The sequence below is a fragment of the Pelodiscus sinensis genome, chromosome 22 (assembly GCF_052426305.1).
Source record: "Pelodiscus sinensis isolate ZL-2025 chromosome 22, ASM5242630v1, whole genome shotgun sequence".
NCBI lineage: Eukaryota > Metazoa > Chordata > Testudines > Trionychidae > Pelodiscus > Pelodiscus sinensis.
Window position 1 is genome coordinate 24,277,325 of NC_143073.1, and position 21,017 is coordinate 24,298,341.

At 51.8% G+C, this 21,017-nt stretch overlaps 1 protein-coding gene across 2 annotated transcripts in view; it reads left to right on the forward strand.

Annotated features, from left to right (window-relative positions):
- LOC142819582 (guanylate-binding protein 1-like) overlaps window positions 1–21,017 on the forward strand; it is a 99,284-nt gene that overhangs the window by 64,267 nt on the left and 14,000 nt on the right. For both annotated transcript variants that reach the window (XM_089772584.1, XM_089772585.1), the window contains 3 exons: window positions 5,853–6,095; window positions 9,739–10,016; window positions 16,950–17,162. In XM_089772584.1, the coding sequence (XP_089628710.1) occupies window positions 5,853–6,095; window positions 9,739–10,016; window positions 16,950–17,162 (734 nt within the window). The remainder of the gene's footprint in view (window positions 1–5,852; window positions 6,096–9,738; window positions 10,017–16,949; window positions 17,163–21,017) is intronic.

A 21,017-nucleotide genomic window follows, 5' to 3' on the forward strand; every position in this document is an offset into this window, starting at 1 on the left:
CAGTCCTAGAACCGAACTTTGGGGCACTCCACTAGAAGCTGACCACCATCCTGACATCGAGCCATTGATCACTACCTGCTGGGCCCGATCTTCTAACCAGCTTTCTATCCATCTTACCGTCCATTTATCCAATCCACATTCCCTTAACTTGCTGGCAAGAATATTGTGGGAGACAATATCAAAAGCTTTGCTAAAGTCAAGGTACATCACATTCGCTGACTTCCCTATGTCCACAGAGCCAGTTACCTCATCATAGAAGCTAATCAGACTGGTCAGGCACGAATTGCCCTTCGTGAATCCATGCTGACTATTCCTGACCACTTTAGGGAGTGAAAGTCTGCTTTTCTGAAGTCCAGGGTGTGTATTTTACTACTCTCCTTTCTTCCTTTGGTCAGTATCCTGAAATCGACTATCTCATGATCATTGCTTTCGAGGTTGTCACCAACCTCTGCTTCCCCTATTATAGTTCTTCTCTGTTTGTGAGAAGAAGGTCAAGCTGCGTACGGCCCCTGGTCAGATCCCTCAGCACTGGTCCGAAATTGTCCGAAGAAAGCCTCATCTACCTCATCCACCTGATTCGGCGACCTGTAGCAGACACCAACCACAACATCACTGCTGTTGTTTGCACCTCTAAATTTAACCCATAGACTCTCAACAGGCTTTTCTCCCTCTATATACTGGAGTTCTGAGCAATCATAGTGCTTTCTTACATATAGTGCAACTCCTCCTCCTTTTCTCCCCTGCCTTTTCTTCCTAAACAGTTTATACCCTTCCATGACAGCGCTCCAGTCATGCGAGTCATCCCACCAAGTCTCTGTTATCCCAATTAAATCATATTTCTTGGACTGGGCCAGGGCCTCCAGTTCTTCCTGTTTGTTGCCCAGGCTTCTCACATTGGTGTACAAACACCTCAGATAACCAGTTGATCACCCTATCCTCTCCATTCGAATCAGGGGTCCCCCTTTGTTGCTTGTTCCTCTTTGCATTTCTTCCCAGTATCTGACTTTCCCACTCCCCTCAGGGTTTTTGTCACTGTCCCCCCGGGGGGTATGTCTACACTACAATGTTAGTTCGAACTAACGGACGTTAGTTCGAACTAACATTCATAGGCGCTACACTAGCGCTCCGTTAGTTCGAATTTAAATCGAACTAGCGGAGCGCTTAGTTCGAACTAGGAAAACCTCATTTTATGAGGATTAAGCCTAGTTCGAACTTACTAGTTCGAATTAAGGGGTGTGTAGCCCCTTAATTCGAACTAGTGGGAGGCTAGCCCTCCCCAGCTTTCCCTGGTGGCCACTCTGGCCAACACCAGGGAAACTCTATTGCCCCCCTCCCGGCCCCGGAGCCCTTAAAGGGCCACGGGCTGGCTACGGTGCCCGTGCCAGGTGCAAGCCTGCCAGCACCCAGCCAGCAGACCCTGCACCTGGCACGGCACAGAGCCACCCACCCGATGCCCCCCAGCCCTCCCCCTCTTCCCGGGACCAGGCTGGCGGCTCCCGGGAGCTTGCCCTGGACCGCAAGAGGCGGGCACATTCCTGGGCTAGTGCAGACATCGTGGACTTCGTCCACGATCTCCACACTAGGCACAGGAAAGTGGCCAACTAGGGCAGGAGAGCTGCCAGCCTGGCCACCCAGGAGCAGGTGTACATGAAAATCAAGGGGGTCCACTGAGACCCCCGACCCTGAGCCCTGAGCTTACAATGGCCGTACTGGGTCAGACCAAAGGTCCATCTAGCCCAGTAGCCTGTCTGCCGACAGCGGCCAACCCTAGGGACCCTGGAGGGGATGGACCGAAGACAGTGACCAAGCCATTTGTCTCGTGCCATCCCTCTCCAGCCTTCCACAAACCTTGGGCAGGGACACCACTCCTACCCCCCTGGCTAATACCACTCCATGGACCCAGCCTCCATGACTTGATCTCACTTCCCTTTAAACTCTGTTCTAGTTGTAGCCTTCACAGCCTCCTGCAGCAAGGAGTTCCACAGGTTGACTCTTTGCTTTGTGAAGAACAACTTTCTGTTACTAGTTTGAAACCTGCTACCCATTCCTTTCCTTTGGTGTCCTCTAGTCCTTCTTTATGGGAACTAATGAAGAACTTTTCTGTATGCACCGTCTCCACCCAACTCCTGCTTTTAGATATCTCTATCCCGTCCCCCCTCCATCTCCTCTTTTCTAAGCTGAGAAGTCCCAGTCTCTTTAGCCTCTCTTCATATGGGACCTGTTCCCAACCCCTCATCATTGTAGTTGCCCTCCCCTCTCCCAGCCTCTCTCTTCCCCTCTCCCACCTCCTTTTCCCAGTCTCCCCCAGTTTTGTTCAATAAAGACAGATTCCATTTTTGACCACAATTGTCCTTTATTTTGTACATCAAGAAAAGGGGCTAGGGAAGGGTAAGTGGAAGGAGGTGAGGGAGGAATGGGGTACGAGCCCCCGATGGGGAGGACTGGGCTGGCTCTGCGGGCTTCTGGGGGTGGAAGCTCTCCTGCAGCCCCCCAATTGCCCCCTCTCCCCAGATGGCAGCCTGCGGCAAGTGTAGCCGGGCTGATTTCCGAGTGCTGTGATGTGCCCAGTGTAGGCACTCCGGGCATTCCAAGCCAGGACTGGTTTTCAAGCGAGGAATCCCTGAGAACTGTCTTTCCGGGGTGGGGGTCAGGTCCCTTTAAGCGCAGCTCTCGGCTAGCCTGAGACAGCATCTCCACGCTCTAAGTCCTCCTCTGATGCCCTGCCGGCACTGCTTCCGGCCATCCTTAAGCCCTGTTCAGGGTCCACTTAATGTGGACATGCTAGTTCGAATTAGCAAAATGCTAATTCGAACTAGTTTTTAGTTCTAGACGCGTTAGTTCGAATTAGCTTAGTTCGAATTAACTAATTCGAACTAACTTAGTTCGAACTAACTCTGTAGTGTAGACATACCCGGGGAGACTGCGTCTGGTGCCCCAGCTCACGAAGGATGTGCATAAATGAGGCAGGCCTCAGCAAAGAGACACGAGGGTCACGAAAGGCTAGAAAACCTGCCGTGCAGTGGCAGAGTCCAGGCACCGTGGAACTCCCTTGCCAGAGAGGCTCCGGGGTGAGTCGGGGACCGTCTATTTCAGAATGAGCTTTCCCGCCCCCAGAGAAATGTCTGACCCAACCCAAAGGCTGGAAGGGGGACGAGACCATTGCAGCCTGGCAGGAAAGGGGTCAGTGTTCACAGAGGTAACGAATCGCTGGGCAGGTTCCCCAGGGTCGGTGGATTCTCCGTGACGGACACTTTCCCAGTCAGGGCGGCGTGTCTGCCCAACAGCTCTGCCCAGGGGCTATCAGGGGCAGCAGGTCACTGGGCCTTGCTGCCTTGGAGTGTGTCCCTCGGGCAGTAGTGGGGGCCACCGTGGGCTGGGGGGGCTCTGCTCCTTGTACCAGAGGGTCAGAGGTGCCAAGGCCACTTAGTGCCACTGTGGCCTGGCCTCCTGCCTAATGGGCCCATCCACTGGCTGGCTCCGGGCAGCCGCTCCAGCCCCCGGCTTTCAGCCATCTCAGCTGGCCCATGGGTGGGACACGTGCCTGGGGGTTACCGGGGGCCTGGCACAGGGCAGCAGCTGGGGATGGGCCCCCCCTCACCGCAGCAGCAGCAGGAGGCAGAGCGACCTGGCAGGCTGCCACCCTCTGCTGCCCAGCTTCCAGCCCAGCGCGCTCTGCATCACTGCAGTGGTGGGAAGCGGAGCCCCAGCCCCAGTGATGCAGAGTCAATGGGCTGGGAGATGTCAGTGGGGCAGAGCTCAACAGGCTGCATGGGGAGTGTGGGGGGGCCCCCACCTGTTGCCACCCCATGCTAGGCTCACGGCAATCCCATGGCTCACGTCAGTCGGGGGAAGTGGCTCTGGGCAGGGGTTGCAATAGGGGGCAGGGGGCAGCAGGTACAAGAAGGGGTAGAAGGGAGCGAAAATGATGCACTGAGGGAGGGGTGGGAGTGGGTCAGGGATGGGCGGGATGGAGTCTGTGGCAGGGCAGTTCCCCCTGGCCCCACTCCCCCATGGGGCTGGCCCTACACCCGAGAATTGGTCTGTAGAATAAGATGAAATCCAGGGAAGACAAGAGTGATGTTCTGCAAAATCTCAGGCACAAATGCGGCAGGTGGGCTAACTGGGGAGGCAGATGAGAGGGACTGAGGGTACAAGCCAGCAGCGTGAGTCATGTGCGGGGAGGGTACGGCGTTAGGGCAGCCTGGGCCGGGTTATAGAGCATCAGTGGGGCTAGTTCAGCACAATCTCACTGCCCAGAGCGTGGGAGGGTGCTAAAAAAAACAACGTAACCAACCCAGAGAAAAAGCACCAGCAGCTCATGGAGTTCAGGAGAAAAACATTCAGGCCACAAATGGGTTAAAAACCCACCAACTATAATAACTGTGACCCTAAAATGCATGTTTGCCACCGTTCTGGCCACCTGAGCCTGGGAGGGGAAGGAGACAGATTTTACCCAGGCCCCTTTCTTCCAGCTCATCCCCGATTGGTTGGAGGGAAGGGAGACCACCTGGCTTCTGGTCCTGTCTTTCTCCTCCCCACTCCTCAGTCGTGAGACAATTCCTTGCTAGCCCTCTTCCTCCTTACATCCCTGTGTGTCTTTACTGGGCAGCAGGTTTAAAACAAATAAAAGGAAGTTCTTCACACAGTGCATAAGCAACCTGTGGAACTCCTTGCCTGAGGAGGTTGTGCAGGCTACGACTATAACAGGGTTTAAAAGAGAGCTAGATAAATTCATGGAGGTGAAGTCCATTAATGGCTATTAGCCAGGATGGGTAGGAATGGTGTCCCTAGCCTCTGTTTGTCAGAGGGTGGAGATGGATGGCAGGAGAGAGATCGCTCGAGCATTACCTGTTCGGTTCACTTACTCTGGGACACTTGGCATTGTCCATTGTCAGCAGACAAGACACTGGGCTGGATGGACCTTTGGTCTGACCCTGTATGGCCGTTCTTACATTTCAAAATCCTTATGGGGACTCTTCGGCTGGTGGGGTGGGCTGACCATTAGGCACTCTGCCTTTCTGGGCATGTCACCTGCCACATTATCTGATCCTGGTTTGTCAATCTCATTCCTGCTCTCCATGGGTATGTCTACACTACCCTCCTAGTTCGAACTAGCGAGGTAATGTATGCATACCGCACTTGCTAATGAAGCCCGGGATTTGAATTTCCCGGGCTTCATTAGCATAAGCAGGGAGCCACCATTTTTAAATCCCCGCTGCTTCGAACCCCGTGCAGCGTGGCTACACGGGGCTCGAACTAGGTAGTTCGGACTAGGTTCCTATTCCGAACTACCGTTACTCCTCGTGAAACGAGGTGTACCGGTAGTTCGGAATAGGCACCCTAGTCCGAACTACCTAGTTCGAGCCCCGTGTAGCCCGCTGCACGGGGTTCGAAGCAGCGGGGATTTAAAAATGGCGGCTCCCCGCTTATGCTAATGAAGCCCGGGAAATTCAAATCCCGGGCTTCATTAGCAAGTGCGGTATGCATACATTACCCTCCTAGTTCGAACTAGGAGGGTAGTGTAGACATACCCCAAGTGTTTAGTTGGGAAGACGAGAACTGAAGGGGCTGAGTTTGGGGTAAAGCCAGAATCGGCAGGGATCTGCCTTTGAGTGGCAACAAGCCAGCAGCCAGGATGGGTGGATGGATGCTCTGCTGGGAGATAAAACCAACTTAGAATCATAGACCTGGAAGAGACCTCAGGAGGTCATCAAGTCCAGCTCCCTGCCCAAGGCAGGACCAATCCTGTTCTAGACTGTTTGAATTCACTTCTCTCTCTCTCTCTCTCTCTCTCTCTCTCTCTCTCCCCCTCCACCTGTATTGCTGGCTGCTCCCTTTCCCTCTCTGTGCAGGCCAGAGCATGGACGTGTTGAGTTACAACCTCCCACGCCAGTGCATCCGCGAATACTTCCCCACGCGCAAGTGCTTTGTGTTTCTCCAGCCAGCTAGCGACAGAAATTTGAAGCAGCTGGAATCGCTCCCTGACAGCGCCTTGCAGCCTGAGTTCCTGGAGCAGAGCCGCAGATTCTGCCAGTACGTTCTCCAGGAGTCGAGGGTGAAGATGCTGAAAGGAGGCCACCCCGTCACCGGGCAAAGTGAGTCATGAGCGGGAACTAGCAAACCAGGGGAATGTCTGTGCAGCCGGACTGCCCCCTCCCCAGGATAAGGCCGGGAGAGCAGGTCCTCAGGCTCCAGGGACTGACGCAAGGGTAGAATGATCCTTCCAGTCCCAATGTCACCTCTCAGCTCCATTGGCCGGATTTGAAGGGGGGAGCAGCCCTCCAATCCTGCCCCTCCCCCCAGCACCTGGAGCAGAGGGGCACAGAGAGCAGCCAGCTGCTTTGAACAGCACGGGGCTACTCTGAATCCAGTGGCTGCCATGTGCCTGGGGGTCCAAGCAGGGTGGCTCACAGGCTGAATTGGGCAGCCCGTGGGCCAGATCCAGTAGCTTGGTGTACCACTGTAGGGCTTGCCATGTAGACTGGGGTATGGAGGTCTGGCCATGGGCCGGGTCTGCAGCTGGTACCTCAGTGTAGCTCTGCTGGAGTCAGTGAGTCCAATTTCCTGGCGATGCATCCCGGAGGTAAATTGACATGGCTCCATGGGATTCAGAAGGCCAGATCCCCCACCAGTAACAGCACAGCTGAGTTATCGCAGAGCACCTGTGTCACAGCACTGAGGGGTCAGGGGCTTCCTGTTGAAAACAGAGTCGTCTACGTGCGTTAAAATCACCCGCTGGCTTGGGTGGAATTCTCTCTGCTTTGTGGGAGCGGGGAGAACAGCCCGTGGCTCAGATCTCAGGTCATCTGAGAAGGGTTTCCCACGATGCAGCTCTTCCCCAAAACAGCATTTGGCAAAATCAGAGCGTCTTTTGGCCCAGATTGGGGCCCAGACTGTGACTTGGAAGAAATTAGTTTGGGGAGGATCCCTCAGCACAGGGGTGACTGCTGGGGAGGGACAAGGGGGGCACCAATCTGGAGACTGCCCTCCCCATGTGACTTCCCCCCCCCCCCGGTTTGGACAGTCCCTACGTAAAAGAATCAATGGACACAAATCTGATATCAGGAATGGCAACATACAAAAACCTGTAGGGGAAAGCTTCAATCTCCCTGGACACACAATTGCAGATCTAAAAGTAGCCATCCTGCAGCAAAAAAACTTCAGGACCAGACTACAAAGAGAAACTGCTGAGCTACAGTTCATCTTCAAGTTTGACACGATCAACTCTGGATTAAACACAGACTGTGAATGGCTTGCTAACTAAAAAAGCAGCTTCTGCTCTCTTGGTATTCACACCTCCAGATCAGCTGCTAGAAGTGGGCCTCACCCTCCTTGATTGGATCCACCTCGTCATCTCCAGCCTGATCCTGGCCTGCATATTTATTCCTGCCTCTGGAAATTTCCACTACATGCATCTGACGAAGTGGGTCTTTGCCCACGAAAGCTTATGCTCCTACACTTCAGTTAGTCTATAAGGTGCCACAGGACTCCTCGTCGCTTTTGCAGATTCAGACTAACACGGCTACCCCTCTGATACAGAGAGGATTGTTGCATTTGCTTCAAGGACACTTAGTGATGCTGAAAGAAAATATTCTAGAGTTGAAAAAGAAGCACTAGCTTGTGTCTGAGCTACTGAAAAATGGAGAACTTACCTGTGGGGCCGCACGTTCAAGTTGTTCACAGACCACAGCCCTTTGACAACATTGCTAACCACAAAAGGACTGGGAAGAGCAGGAAATCATACTGTTAAATGGTCTGCAAGACTACTCTCTTTCAATTATGAACTGGAATATAAGCCTGGAAACCAAAATGTGACAGCTGATTGCCTTTCTCACCTGCCTTTGTCTTCACCAGATGATCCACTGGAGGATGAAGATGAAGTAGTTGTGGTTATTACAAGCACTCTCACTGCAGTTACAAGAGAGCAATTCCAATCTGCTTGTTCAGCATGTCCAGTTCAACAAAAGCTACCGGAATTTCTGACAAAGAGATGGCCCAGTGACCCTAAAAACCTTGACTCAGTTTTGCTGCTTTATTTTAGAATTTGGGATGAACTTTCTTTGCTTGATGGCTGTGTGCTACAAGGCACACATTGACTACTTGTTCCAGAAGACTCATAGACTCATAGGCTGTGTCTACACTGGACCCCTTTTCCGGAAAAGGGATGCAGATGAGACAAGTCGGAATTGCAAATGCAGCGGGGATTTAAATTTTCCCCGCTCCATTTTCATGAACATGGCTGCCTCTTTTTTCCGGCTCGGGGCTTTGCCGGAAAAAAGCGCCAGTCTAGATGGGGATCTTTCGGAAAATAAAGCCTTTTCTGAAAGGTCCCTTATTCCTCTTAAAATCAGTTCTTCATGGGAAAAAGTTGCATTTGACATAGTAGGACCCTTTGATACTGCTCCAATTGACTGTCGTTATGCCATCACTTTAATAGACTAGTTCAGTAAATGGCCTGAAGTAGCGTTTACATCGCAAATCTCTTCTGCTTCAGTAGTTAAGTTCCTCTGTATAGTTTTTAGCAGGAAAGATAACTCCAAAGAACTGGTTTCAGATAATGGTAGTCAATTTACTTCCCTGAAATTTGAAACTTTTCTAGCAGAGAGAAACATTTTACATAGAAGATCATCTCTGTATTACCCTCAAGGCAATGGGGAAATCAAAAGGTTTAACAGAAACTTGAAAGAGAATTTTCAAACAGCTGAACTAGAAGGGCAATTGTGGATAACATTCACTACTGATTTCTTGCAAACATACAGGACTACACGACATGCCACAATGGAAAGATTACCTGCAGAGTTACTGCATGGAAAAAAGATGAATACTAAACTGAACATTGCTGGATTGTTAAAGTCAGGACTTGATACACCAAAAGAGGGTGATGTGAGAAAAACAGTTGAACAGAACCAAGAAAAGTATAAGGCTTTCCCAAACAAACGGCGGGGGTGGTAAAGAACCAAAATTTGAGTGTGGTTCCTTAGTTAGAGTAAGAAAACCTGGAATTTTATGCAAAGGGGACCGTAAATTCTTATCTCCTCTTAAAATCATTGAGAAGAGGGGACCTTGCACCTATCGACTTTCTGAGGGGCGTGTATGGAATGCTTCTTATCTAGCACATGCCTATCTGCCAAGAGGAGATGATGCCAAGTCCGTGTTGGATGACTTCACCACAGTACCAACACAAGACATTGCACTAGAAATGGGGTTTGTGAGATGGTCTGTCAGACCCACACGACCACCTGTCTGGACTAGAGACTATGTTCTGTAGTATGGACAGTGTTTTTAGCATAATATTTCTGCTAACAGTATAGTGTCTTGTTCCATATTTGTTGCTGTGGTTAGAACAATGTTTATTTTATACTTGAGAGAGCTTCTTAAGAGAGGAGGGAATGTGATGTTTTAGATGTTGCCTGTAATGATTAGAACTGGGAGCACTGGCTGTTGGGAGTCTGGAAGCCCAGGAAACAGGAAGAAGGGGGGAGGAGGTTAGCCAAGGCTGAGTGAGAGCTACAGAGGGGAGCAGCAGCAGCTTTGTAAAGAGGCTTCACTTTTGGTAAATAAAGTCCTGATGAAGTTTGTTAGTACCTTGCTTGCATGATACAACAATCGGCCCCCCCAGTGTCTGTGGGAGCTACTCAGCCAGGCAGGGAAGGCCCCAGGGCCAGTGCAGAGCTGGGGTCAGTCCCTCATGGGAGTCTCTAGAAATTCTCCTAACGCCCCTCCCCTGCTCTCCCCCAGTGTTGGGCCTCTTAGCCCAGAGCTACGTGGAGACCATCGTGAGCGGGAAGGTGCCCTGCCTGGAGGATGCAGTGACCAGCATTGCCGCCAAGCAGAACGAGGCTGCAGTCAGGGAGGGGCTGGCTCTTTATGATGCCCAGATGGAGGAACAGGTCACGTTCCCGGCGGAGGTGGCCGCGCTGTCTGAGGCACATGGGGCGTGCGAGAGGGCAGCCCTGCAGCTGTTCATGCAGCAGTCCTTCAAGGATGAGGGTCAGAAGTACCAGGAGCAGCTGGCGGTAAGTGTCTGCGCCCTGCACGTCCCCCTGCCTTGGACCTGCCCCTGGCTTGACATGGGGGTTGGCCCAGCCCTGGCCCCAGGCAAAACCCCAGTGATTTGGATGCCAGCTCTGGGAGCAAGCCGGAGACACAGGCACTCCGCTCTGAGAGCAGGTATTTGGGTGGCACTTGAACTGACTGATACTAAAGCCATCAGCCCACGCCCTGGGGCTGATGTTCAGCCCAGCCTTGCTCCTGCTGATCCGGCTGCGTTTGCCCCTGACTGGGAAAGCAACAAACATGGCTCTAAAGTCACTGTGGGGTCAGTGAATAGGATTGCCAGGTGTCCGGTATTGACCCAGACCATCTGGTATTTTCACCCACTGCCCAGTAAAAAAATTCAGACAATACCGGACACCTCAAATGTCCGGTATTTTGGGTTTTTTTCTCTGCCAGGAGGTGAAAATATCAGACACCTGGCAACGCTACGGCTCACTCAGCAATTCCCCGGACTCCCTGCTTATCTGGTTCCGCAGGGAAGCTCCTTTCTCGCTCGACCAAGGAAACAGGATGGCTTCCCGCAAAACGCTTAAAGACCTGAGCAAGGGGAAGCAATGTCTTCCCTGGGTCTTAGTGCTCAACCTCTCCTCTTCCTATCCCTAGTCTGACTCTGCATGCACTTAAAGGGGCCATGCTGTTTTAATGCTTTTTTAATTAATTATTAATTATTATTATTATTTGCTTAATAACTCTTGGGATCCTTTTTTTTGTTTGTTTGTTTTTTGCTCAGCAACTTTGGTCTCCCCCCTTTTTTTTCCCCTCAACAGAATTTTTTCCCCAGTGTTTTTTTTTGGGGGGGGAAGTCGGTATTTTTGGTTAAACTATCTGGCAACCTTATCAGTGAAACTGGGGATAAAGGGCAGTGAGACGCTGCCATGTACCGATGGAGCCTACTTAAAGCCCCCAGGATGGGGTGCCCCTGCGGGTTTTCTCAGAGCGAGAATGCTGACACCAGGCGTCTGTCACCCGGGCGCTGTCCAGTGTGTCCCTGTTCCGACACATGGGCCGATGGGAGACTCTCAGCAGGTGACTGCCCCTTGAGAGCCCCTGTGCGCTTTCTGGGTAGGTGGGCGAGAAATCTGCACGTTCGTGTTCCCACAACAACTCCCCTGGGTTTGGAGCAATTGTCCCCATGTCCGACTGTCTGTCTGTCTCCGGCGGGAGGGTCCCAGGAGCCCGCTCAGCAGCGGCTGTCAGACAAGAGGCTGATGCATCATTACTCCGAGCGCTGCCACAACGGTGGGGAAGCTGCACAGGGAAGCTCCGCTGGGACAATGTATAATATTTGAAATATCTGGTTACAAATCACGTTGCACCCCTCTCTGGCCATGCCCACCATGTATGATGGAGTCCCCCCTTTGCCCACCATTTCTCCCCATTCCGTGACTTGTGTGAATTAACGTTAGTTTCTTCCCTGCCCCTCCATCGCTTCCGGTCCCTGCCCATCCAGGCCAGCCTGGAGCTCCCACCCAGCACCCTCCCCATAGAGAGCTGGGAGCTGGAGACAGAGGTGGGGAGAGAAAGCTCCAGCAGGGCAGGGCATGAAAGGGTTAGCAGAGACAGGCCCCATGGCAGAGGACAGACACAAGTGTTATGGAGGGGGAGGTTGGGGGACAGAGGTGACATGCCCCAGCCTTCCCCACCCCACAGCCCGTCAGTCAGAGTCCCAGGTCAGAAAGGGCCCTTGGAGCATCTCTTCTGCCTAGGCCAGGCCAGCGAGTTCCAGGCTCCCCCTTCCCGGAGCCCGGGTGCTTGTGTCAACAGAGCAGCCTCCAGACAAGGACCCGGCTCGATTTGAGAGAGAATCCATCTGGAGCGCCTCAAGCCATACACACAGAGAGCTGCAGCAGGCCAGCCACACCTCTGCTCCCCCACCAACATAATAAAGCCACCTCCGTGAGCAGTGCCAGCGATGGGGGAGCAGAGGTGGGAACTTCCCCCCGACACCACACTCCGTCCTGGCGCTAAGCTCAGGGAGACGTCTGTCGTGTGGGGCCTGGTTCGTTCTCAGCACAGACAGAGCCTGGGGTGCGGCTGGAATCAGTTTGGTTTCAGTCCCAGCCTCTGATTCCTGTTCTGCCTGTCTGGGCTGCAGAGCCCTGTGGTGTTCCTGTGGAGATGTCTCCGAAGTCCCCTTCAGTCTGGTTCTTCAGATAGGCTGAACCAGCCAACGCCCTGCAGTCTGTCAGAGCAAGGCCTTTCCCGGCTTCCCAGGCGTTGTGTGACTCGTGTTTATACTTCCCCAGTTTAACCCTCCCCTGCACACAGTGTTACGGTGTCTGTCTCACCAATGGCGGGTGCTGAGGTAAAGTCACCCGCCCGCTCCCAGTCACCACTGCTGGGATGTAGCCCTTTGGCCCCAGAATCGCCAGGGCAGCCCATGGCCAGAGTCCTGGCTTTCCAGGACCTGGTGCCACATTCTGTGCAAAGAGCTTCGTGTCTCCTTCGCACCCGACCCTTCCCCGTGCTGCTCCTTGGCCCCCGCTTCTCAGAGACCCCTCCATGGGTAGGGCCTAATGAGCGGCTAATGGGCTCCCCAGAGCCATGTGCAGCTTAGGTGGCTCAGAGAAGTAAGTGTGAAGCGGCTCACGTCTCTGCACTGGGAGTGAGGGGTGTGATCCCAGCTCCTGCAGATATTCCCAAACCTCCTTTATTGACTCCTAAATCTGGGGCAATTCCTCCCATTTGTCACCTACAACGAGTGGCTCTGGGACGGGATTCTCCCCCGCGCTCTCGGCAGTGACAACGGATGCAAATAGTTCACTTAGCGGTTCCACGGTGGCTTATCACCATCAATGCACCTTTAGCACCTGGATTGTCCAGTGGCCCCAGCGGTGGTTTGGCCCAGCTCCTGCCTCTGTGTGTGCAAAACAATCTGCTAGTTTCTGTCCTTAGCTACTTGTTCGTCAGGTTCTTTCCTTGCTTCTCCAATTAGCTTCCTCCTTGCCATGGATCACACCTTGCAGGGGTGGAGAGGAGAGGCTTGTGTGTTCCAGTGACCCCGAGAGCAACACTGCCTGGAGTCGTGCACTGCCTTAGGGTCACCCTTGGCAGAATGGTCAGAGGTGAGGGTCCAGGAAAAGTGTGGTCCAAGCCATTCTCAGTGGCAGAGCAGATGGAGGGTAACTGTTGTACAATGTGACAGCAGGTGTGAAGACGGATGAAGGCTGCAGCAGGCAGAGGATCACCAATTGTCGTGGTGTCCAGGCCATTGGTTTCAAGCCCTCTCTCTGTCAAGCACACTGTGGTGACTGTTGTGCACCAGTGTCCCCATTTTAAAAGGAGTCCCACACAGGCACCTTCTGTTTTTTGGGCAAACAACACCGGCACAAGTCAACAGTCAGATGTCAATCGGTGAGTGGTGACAGGAACAAGACAATCAGATCCAGAAATTCCAAGTCACAGAACGACACATAGGCAGTGGAGGTGGTTCAATCATCCTGCTCAAGGACTGAAGTAGGTCGAGTATCTCAGCTGCTGCACCCATAACTGAGAAGTCCTCTGTAGGACCCACTCTGCTCACCCAATTAGAAGGGGGCTAGAAAAAGTGCCCTAAAAATAGTCTTGCCTCTTTTCCTCCTGACCACCCAGCGATCAAAAATGTTAGCTTGCCTCTTGAATGGAGACTGCAAAAGAAGCAGGTCAGCCACAAGCTGAAGGTTCAAGATCTGAAGGACCCATTGAGCGTGACCACTTCCAGGCTGTCTTAGAAGAAAAGTTTCCATCAGAGTTTCCAGAAGAAAGTGAAGAACATTGGAGCCAGCTGGAATCAGCCATTATCAATGCCTGTGAGGAAACCACTGACTGCCATACCAGACAGCATCAGAACTGCAGACATGGTCTTCATTGCACGGCAGCTGCTAGAAAAGTGTCAGGAGCAAATCCGACCATTGTACATGGCTTTTAGCGATCTAACTAAAGCCTTTGACTCAGTGAATCGCTGGGCCCTTTGGACGGTACTTTCGAAGGCTGGATGTCCTGATAAATACCTCAGTGTCCTAAAGTTGCTTCATGGCAACATGAAAGTGACTGTTCTGAGCAGCACTGGCTCCCAGAGTGACCCTTCTAAAGTACACATGGGAGTCAGACAGGGCTCTATTATTGCCACAACCATGTTCACGATCTTTATTGCCGTCATTTTCAACCTAAGTGCTGGGAATCTCCCAGCTGGCATTGGAATCATCTACAGGATGGATGAGAAGCGGTTTAGGCTGAGCAGGCTGAAAGCTAAGAGGAAGATTTCCACCACATCTTTTGTGGAACTTCAATATGGTGCTGGCAATGCAGTTTTTGCCCACTCTGAGAGAGATCTTCAGGCATCTTGACTGTGTTTGCTGGTGCTTATGCATGTCTTGTCTCACCCTCAACATCAAGAGAACCAAAGTGCTCCATCACCCCCTGCAAGAGAGCTACTGTTGGAAGATGAAGAAGGAGGCAGCGGCACAGGAGACTCAAGAGAGGAAGGACTAAGCAGTTCGCTTTATTGCCCATGCACATTTACTTCGGACCCCCAACACATGTTCTGAGTGGCCAAGATCTGGCAGCAGTTACACTCCTATATCCACTTTAGTGTGTAAATTCACACGTCCGATCACTACTTCTGCTAAACCCTTATGTAGTGAGGGGAACTCCCATGCAATGAACATTAATAAGCAGGCGATGAATACAACTCTACCTGCCCCTGTTTGTTATTTACTGGTTTTTAGCTGAATCAGCATAGCCTGCTGTCTGAACCAGCAGCTTACCGGGAGGAGGAAGAAGCTACTACCCTGATAATAAGGTAAGATAAGACTCTCACCGCAAGTGAGAACAGGCCAGGGATACAGTGAGGCCCTGTTAACAATGTTCACCGAGCAGCAGCTCACTGTAACAATTCCCCTCTTTATCTCCTCAGCAGCAAGGAGAGAGAAAATGGCCTTCTCTGTTTTCCTATGTGCGGCAGGAGGGAAACGCAGGCCTTATTGATCTTTCCTACAAGCAGCAAGGAGGGAAAAAACAGGCCACACACAAAGTGAAAAACCGGCTTATTATCTAGCGAGGAAAGTTTTACAGGCCTGGCCAGACCAAACCCTGCCAACTCTGCAAGCCTTCCCAAGACCCCGTTAACTCTAAAATATCCCAGCAGGTACTTTGCACCCCATCTTTTAAAATCAATGGAGAGGCCTTGGAGAATGTCGGCCATTTTCTCTTCTTGGAAAGTTGTCTTTCATGCCAAATACGAGACATGTTTTCTCAGCTGAAAGAAGGACACCGCAACATGGGAGGACAACGGAAGCGCTATAAGGACTTGCAAAAGGAGAACTTAAAGAAGTGCAACATGGATACTGGCACTCGGGAAACACTCACCCAGGATCGCTCAAAATGGAGACAAGTCCTACGCGGCAATTTCCTGCATTTTGAATTTTCCCTCTGACAAGCTGAGGAGGAGAAGAGGCTCAGGAGGAAGAGGAGCTGGTCTTCTTAGTCCTGGTCCCGCAGCCTCCTGCTGTCCCTGAAAACATCTGTCCTCACTGTAACAGAACTTGTGGTTCCAGGATCAGCCTTAGCAGCCACCTGAGGGTGAACAACTCCCATGGAAGGTGATCATACTCGGCAATGCGTGATCGTCCGTCATCATCATCAATTATCTTCTCCTACTTCACTTGCCAGAGTTTCTGCTCCTTTTGATTTTCTGTCACTAGAATTTGGCTTCCACTTTTCACAGGATGCCTTCTTGCCTCTTGCCTCTAGCTACCTTTGTTACTCTGCAAGTTAGCCAAGATGGCTGCTGTTTTTCAATGTATTTCATTAGCCGCAATGTTCTATTAATTGTTCTGCGTTATGTATTTGTGTTCTTGCTTTGCTGTTCCCGTCACAGACCAGGGCCCCCTGTGCCAGGTGCTGTACATCGCTGCTTCTCAGCCAGGGGCTGGGGCCCACTGTGGGGCCATAAGCAGGTTTCAGGGGGTGGCCCAATAGACCCGAGAGCCAGGCTGGTGTTAGACTCACAGGGCCTGGGGCTGAAGCTGAATCCCAAGTAACTTACTTTGTGCCCCTCCCCCATGGCGTGGAGCCCCAGCGAGGTGCCCTGCTTGCTACCCCATCGCAGGCTCTGGCCTTTCACCCCTCGGCGAGGCCCAGTTGTGGTGTCACAGGCAGGCTGGGCATGCTGGGGGAGGGGGACTCAGAAAGGAAAAGGTGGAGTCTCCCTGCTATACATACCTGGGCTCCTTTCCTGGGGATGTCACAGTGGCACCTGGGTAGCCCCCTCCTGGACCAGCAGCCTGCTTGGCCCATCGCTGTGTCTGCACAGAACCACGGGGCAGCCCCTGTGCCTAGGAGCCAAGTCCCCTCTAAGCTGTGCGGTAGCGCGGCCCCGCAGCTGCCTAATACGCCCAGCCGAGGGCTCAGGGCTCTGCACACGGAGCTGACTGGCGGGGGGGGGGGGGGGGCACGTCTCCCTCAGCGACAGCAGCAGCTCCCTGCTGAGCCCGGAGCAGCGAATCTCCCAGCTGGTCGGGACACGTCCCCTCTTGGAACTCTGCCTGAGTCGCACCAAGCGCCAAAGGGCCTGAGAGCTCACAGGGTCGGGGGCCCGGCGGCAGCTCAGGGCTCAGTGGGATTTTCAAACGTTTCAGCGGGTTGGCACCGAATTCCCACGGACAGTCCCAGCGAGGGTTGGGCGGGAGGGACAGGTCCCCGGGGACGTTCTGTTTCTAAAAGCCACTGACATCAGTAAATCACCCAGGCCAGCTCCACCCACACACTGCCCGGCCCCGGGTCAGACGCTGGGCCCTGGGCTTCCACTGCCGAGGGGGGGACGTCTCCTGAGCACACGGGCACTAGCACGCTGGGCAGGGCAAAAATGCAGCCCCCCTCCCCACACTCACCGCTCTCTTCCTGTCACTCCCCAGACGGCGATAAATGAACATTACCGCGCTGTGCTGGGCAGGAACCAAACCGCGTCCCAGGAGACCTGCTGGGCCCTGCTCTCCCAGCTCTCAGCCGACGTGGAGAGGAAGCTCAGCGAGGGGGTTTACATGCAGCCCGGCGGGTACCAGGTGTATATGACTGACCAGAGACAAGTGCTGGAGAGTTTCCAGAGGGCACCCAACAAAGGAGTCATGGTGAGTGCTGGGTGGGGCTGCGGAGTTAGTCGGGGCACAGCTGGGCTCTGTGGCATCATTATCTGCCCACACACTGTGGCCTGTGAGAGACCATCAGGCCTGGCTGTGAACACTCCCAGCATCTGAGATACCGGGCTGTTGCCAGCTCCACAGAGGAGGAAATCACCAGGTATCACTAGTTGGGCCACCAATGTGTATCAAAAGTGTTACCACACACAATTCCCACAGATTTCAACTGAGAATTGTGTGTAACACACCCCGTAAGTTTTCATTATGAACATGAGACTGAACTAGTATGTGATGGGATTCCTCCAGTTACTGTGGCCGAGCTCTGGCCGTGCCCTGCGGGTCCCATGCTTCTAGGCCAGTGGTCTCCAGTCTTTGAAAGCACACGATCACTCTGTGAATGTAAGTGCAATCCAGGATCTACGGCAAACCCAGCAAGATCCTGGATTGCACTTACATTCACAGAGTGATCTTGTGCTTTCAAAGACTGGAGACCACTGGCCTAGATGGGGTTTTTCCTCTAGCCCCAGTCTAGCAGCCTTTTCTCTGGGTTACTTCCCCAAATGCTCCCCTAGTACCTTCCCCCGGGTTCTTGGGTGACTCATGCCTGCTTCCGCCGAGACACTCTTCCCTTTCTCAGTGCTCTGGCAACACACTTCCTCCTCTCAGTCCTTCGCTCTTCTCCTTCTCTCTCCCTCACCAGAAGGGAAACCTTTTAAAGTAGCCCAGCAGGCCTTAAATGATTGCAGGTGCCTGGTTAGCCTGCTGCTCCAGGAAAGCTCTTAATTGGCCTCAGCTGCCTGCCTTGATTACATGGCAGGATTCTCTGGCAGTTTATTCAGGAAACAGACAAGCATTCCCCCAGCTGCTGGTCTGTCTGCGCTCCACCACACTATTGTAGTTGGTTGCCCTGGGTCTTTCAGGATGCTAATAACTGAAAATGCTTTCAATTGGAAGTTGTTGTCCAACTAGTATTTGTTGTAGAGGGTTTCAGGGCCTATTGGAGCATGTCCTGGCAAGGGAGTGAGCACAGGGGCTTGGCCGGAGAGGCTGTGAATAACAGAAAGGGTTTGACTTAGATTCTTGGTGATGGAATAAATGATTAGCAAATAACTGGGGCCCATCATGGATTCCTTGGGGGTGGAGGGGAGTGAGTGAAAAGCCAGGACTTATGGGGACAGGAGGCTGGAAGAGGGGAGGATACAACTGCCCAGGGGGAGAAATGATGCTCTGCTGTGGGGCTGGAGGTAACTCAGTGCCTAGCAGGCAGTGTTACAGACTAAGGCAGGCCCAGTGGTCAGTGTGGGTTGAGCTCCTGGGCAGGGCTGGGACAAACTGCAACTAGGCTGAGCTAGGCTTGGTCTACACTATAGCCTTTTCTCAGAAAAAGCTACGCAAATTGGTAGAAAAGCCTCCCCTTTTGGAGGATCCCTTATTCCTCATACAAGGAGGTTGACAGGGCTCCCCAAAAGAGTGCATCTGCTCTTTCATCCAAAAAAGTGGAAGAGCAAACCCATTGCCTGGACATGGCGAGTTTTTCCAGGATAACTCCAGTATCCCAAACCTCGCCCCGCCCCCCAAGCCTAGACATAGCCCCAGAGATTAATGAACGTTTGAATGACAAGAGGTAAAATAGTTCCCACCGTTCCCCTCACTACAATTTGCAGGGCAGGAGGAGAAGCATTTTGCAACAAAATGGCAAATGAAATGTAATGTGGATAAGTGTAAAGTAATGCACATCGGGAAAAATAACCCCAACTATACGTACAGTATGATGGGGTCTATGACAAATCAGAAAAGAAATCTTGAAGTTATTGTGGATAGTTCTCTGAAAACTTCCACACAGAGTGCAGCGGCGGTCAAAAAGGCAAATAGGATGCTAGGAATTATTAAGAAAGACATAGAAAATAAGACCCAGAATATCTTACTGCCCCTGTATAAAACTATGGTACGCCCACATCTTGAATACTATGTACAGATGTGGTCTCCTCACCTCAAAAAAGATATTTTGGCCTTGGAAAGGGTTCAGAAAAGGGCAACTAAAATGATTAGGGGTTTGGAACGGGTCCCATATGAGGAGAGGTTAAAGCGACTGGGACTTTTCAGTTTAGAAAAGAGGAGACTGAGGGGGGATATGATAGAGGTCTATAAAATCATGAGTGGTGTGGAGAGGGTGCATACAGAAAAGTTATTTGTTAGTTCCCATAATAGAAGAACTAGAGGACACCAAATGAAATTAATGGGTAGCAGGTTTAAAACTAACAAAAGAAAGTTCTTCTTCACACAGCGTGTAGTCAACCTGTGGAACTCCTTGCCACAGGAGGCTGTGAAGGCTGGGACTGTAATAGAGTTTAAAGAGAAGCTAGATAATTTCATGGAGGTTAGGTCTATAAAAGGATATTAGCCAGGGGATAAAATGGTGTCCCTGGCCTCTGTTTGTCAGAGGCTGGAGAGGGATGGCAGGAGACAAATCGCTTAATCATTGTCTTCGGTCCACCCTCTCTGGGGCACCTGGTGCTGGCCACTGTCAGCAGACAGGCTACTGGGCTAGATGGACCTTTGGTCTGACCCAGTACGGCCGTTCTTATGTTCTTATGTTCTTATGGAGGGGAATTAAAAATTTTGCTAAAGCCAGTGGGTTTTGGAGAGAGCAGCACAGTATCCAGGGCTTATTTCACCCCCAATGTTTTCTTCTTGCATGCACCTCAGGAGGCAGCCACCCATTGTAATGCAAGGAAAGATGGCGAATCCTGTGGGCAGGTCGTGGGAGGCGGGTTAACTGGGGAAGAGCGTCACAGTCAAGGTTCCCTCTAAGCTTTTCCACCCAGATGTGAATTTTTTCTATCCGTGTATGGAAGAAATTTTTATGTGCACCAAGACGTGCAAATATGCACCACCGGTATAAACACTTAGCTCTGGGCACTCTGCTCATCAGCCGGGTGGCGCTGGAATGTCTCCTAAATGAATAGATATGTACATTCATAACCATGGAAAGGAGGTTCCTGGGTTCCTGTTCCAGCTACACAAACTGAGCCATCCTATATGCAGAATACTCTGTTGGGCAGGGCACCTGGAAATTGTGCAGTAAAAAAAGCAAATATGGCAATCAACCAGTTTGGTTTACAGGGAAATCCTTGGTGAACACAAAAAGGAAGCTGACAAGAAGCAGAACCTTGGACAGATGACCAGGGAGGACTATTAATATATTGCCATGCCCATCTTTAAAGAAGGGAAGAAAGATGATCCAGGGAACTACAGACCAGTCAGCCTTACCTCAGTCCCCATAAAAATCATGAAGGGAATCCTCAAGGGATCCATTTTCAAGCATTTGGAACATCATAAAGTGATCAGGAACAGTCAACATAGATTCACCAAGGGCAAGTCATGCCTGACCAATCTGGTTGCCTTCTATGATGGGGTAAATGGATTTGTGGATATTGGGAAGATGGTGGATGTGATATAACTTGACTTTAGCAAAGCTTTTGATATGGGCTCCCGCAATATTCTTGCCAGCAAGTGAAGGAAGTCTGGATTGGATACATGGACTAGAAGGTGGATAGAAAACTGACTAGATTGTTGGATTCAGTGGGTAGTGATCAACGGCTAGATGTCTCATTTGCGGTTGGTTTCAAGTGGAATGCCCAACATATCACTTCTAGGTCCAGTTTTGTTCAACATCTTTATTAATGATTTGTATGCGGGGATGCATTGCACCCTCAGCAAGTTTGCGGATGACACTAATCCAGGGGGAGAGGTAGATACGCTGGAGGGCAGGAATAGGGTCCAGAGTGACCTGGACAGATTGGAGGATTGGACCAAAAGAAATCTGATGAGGTTCAACAAGGAAAG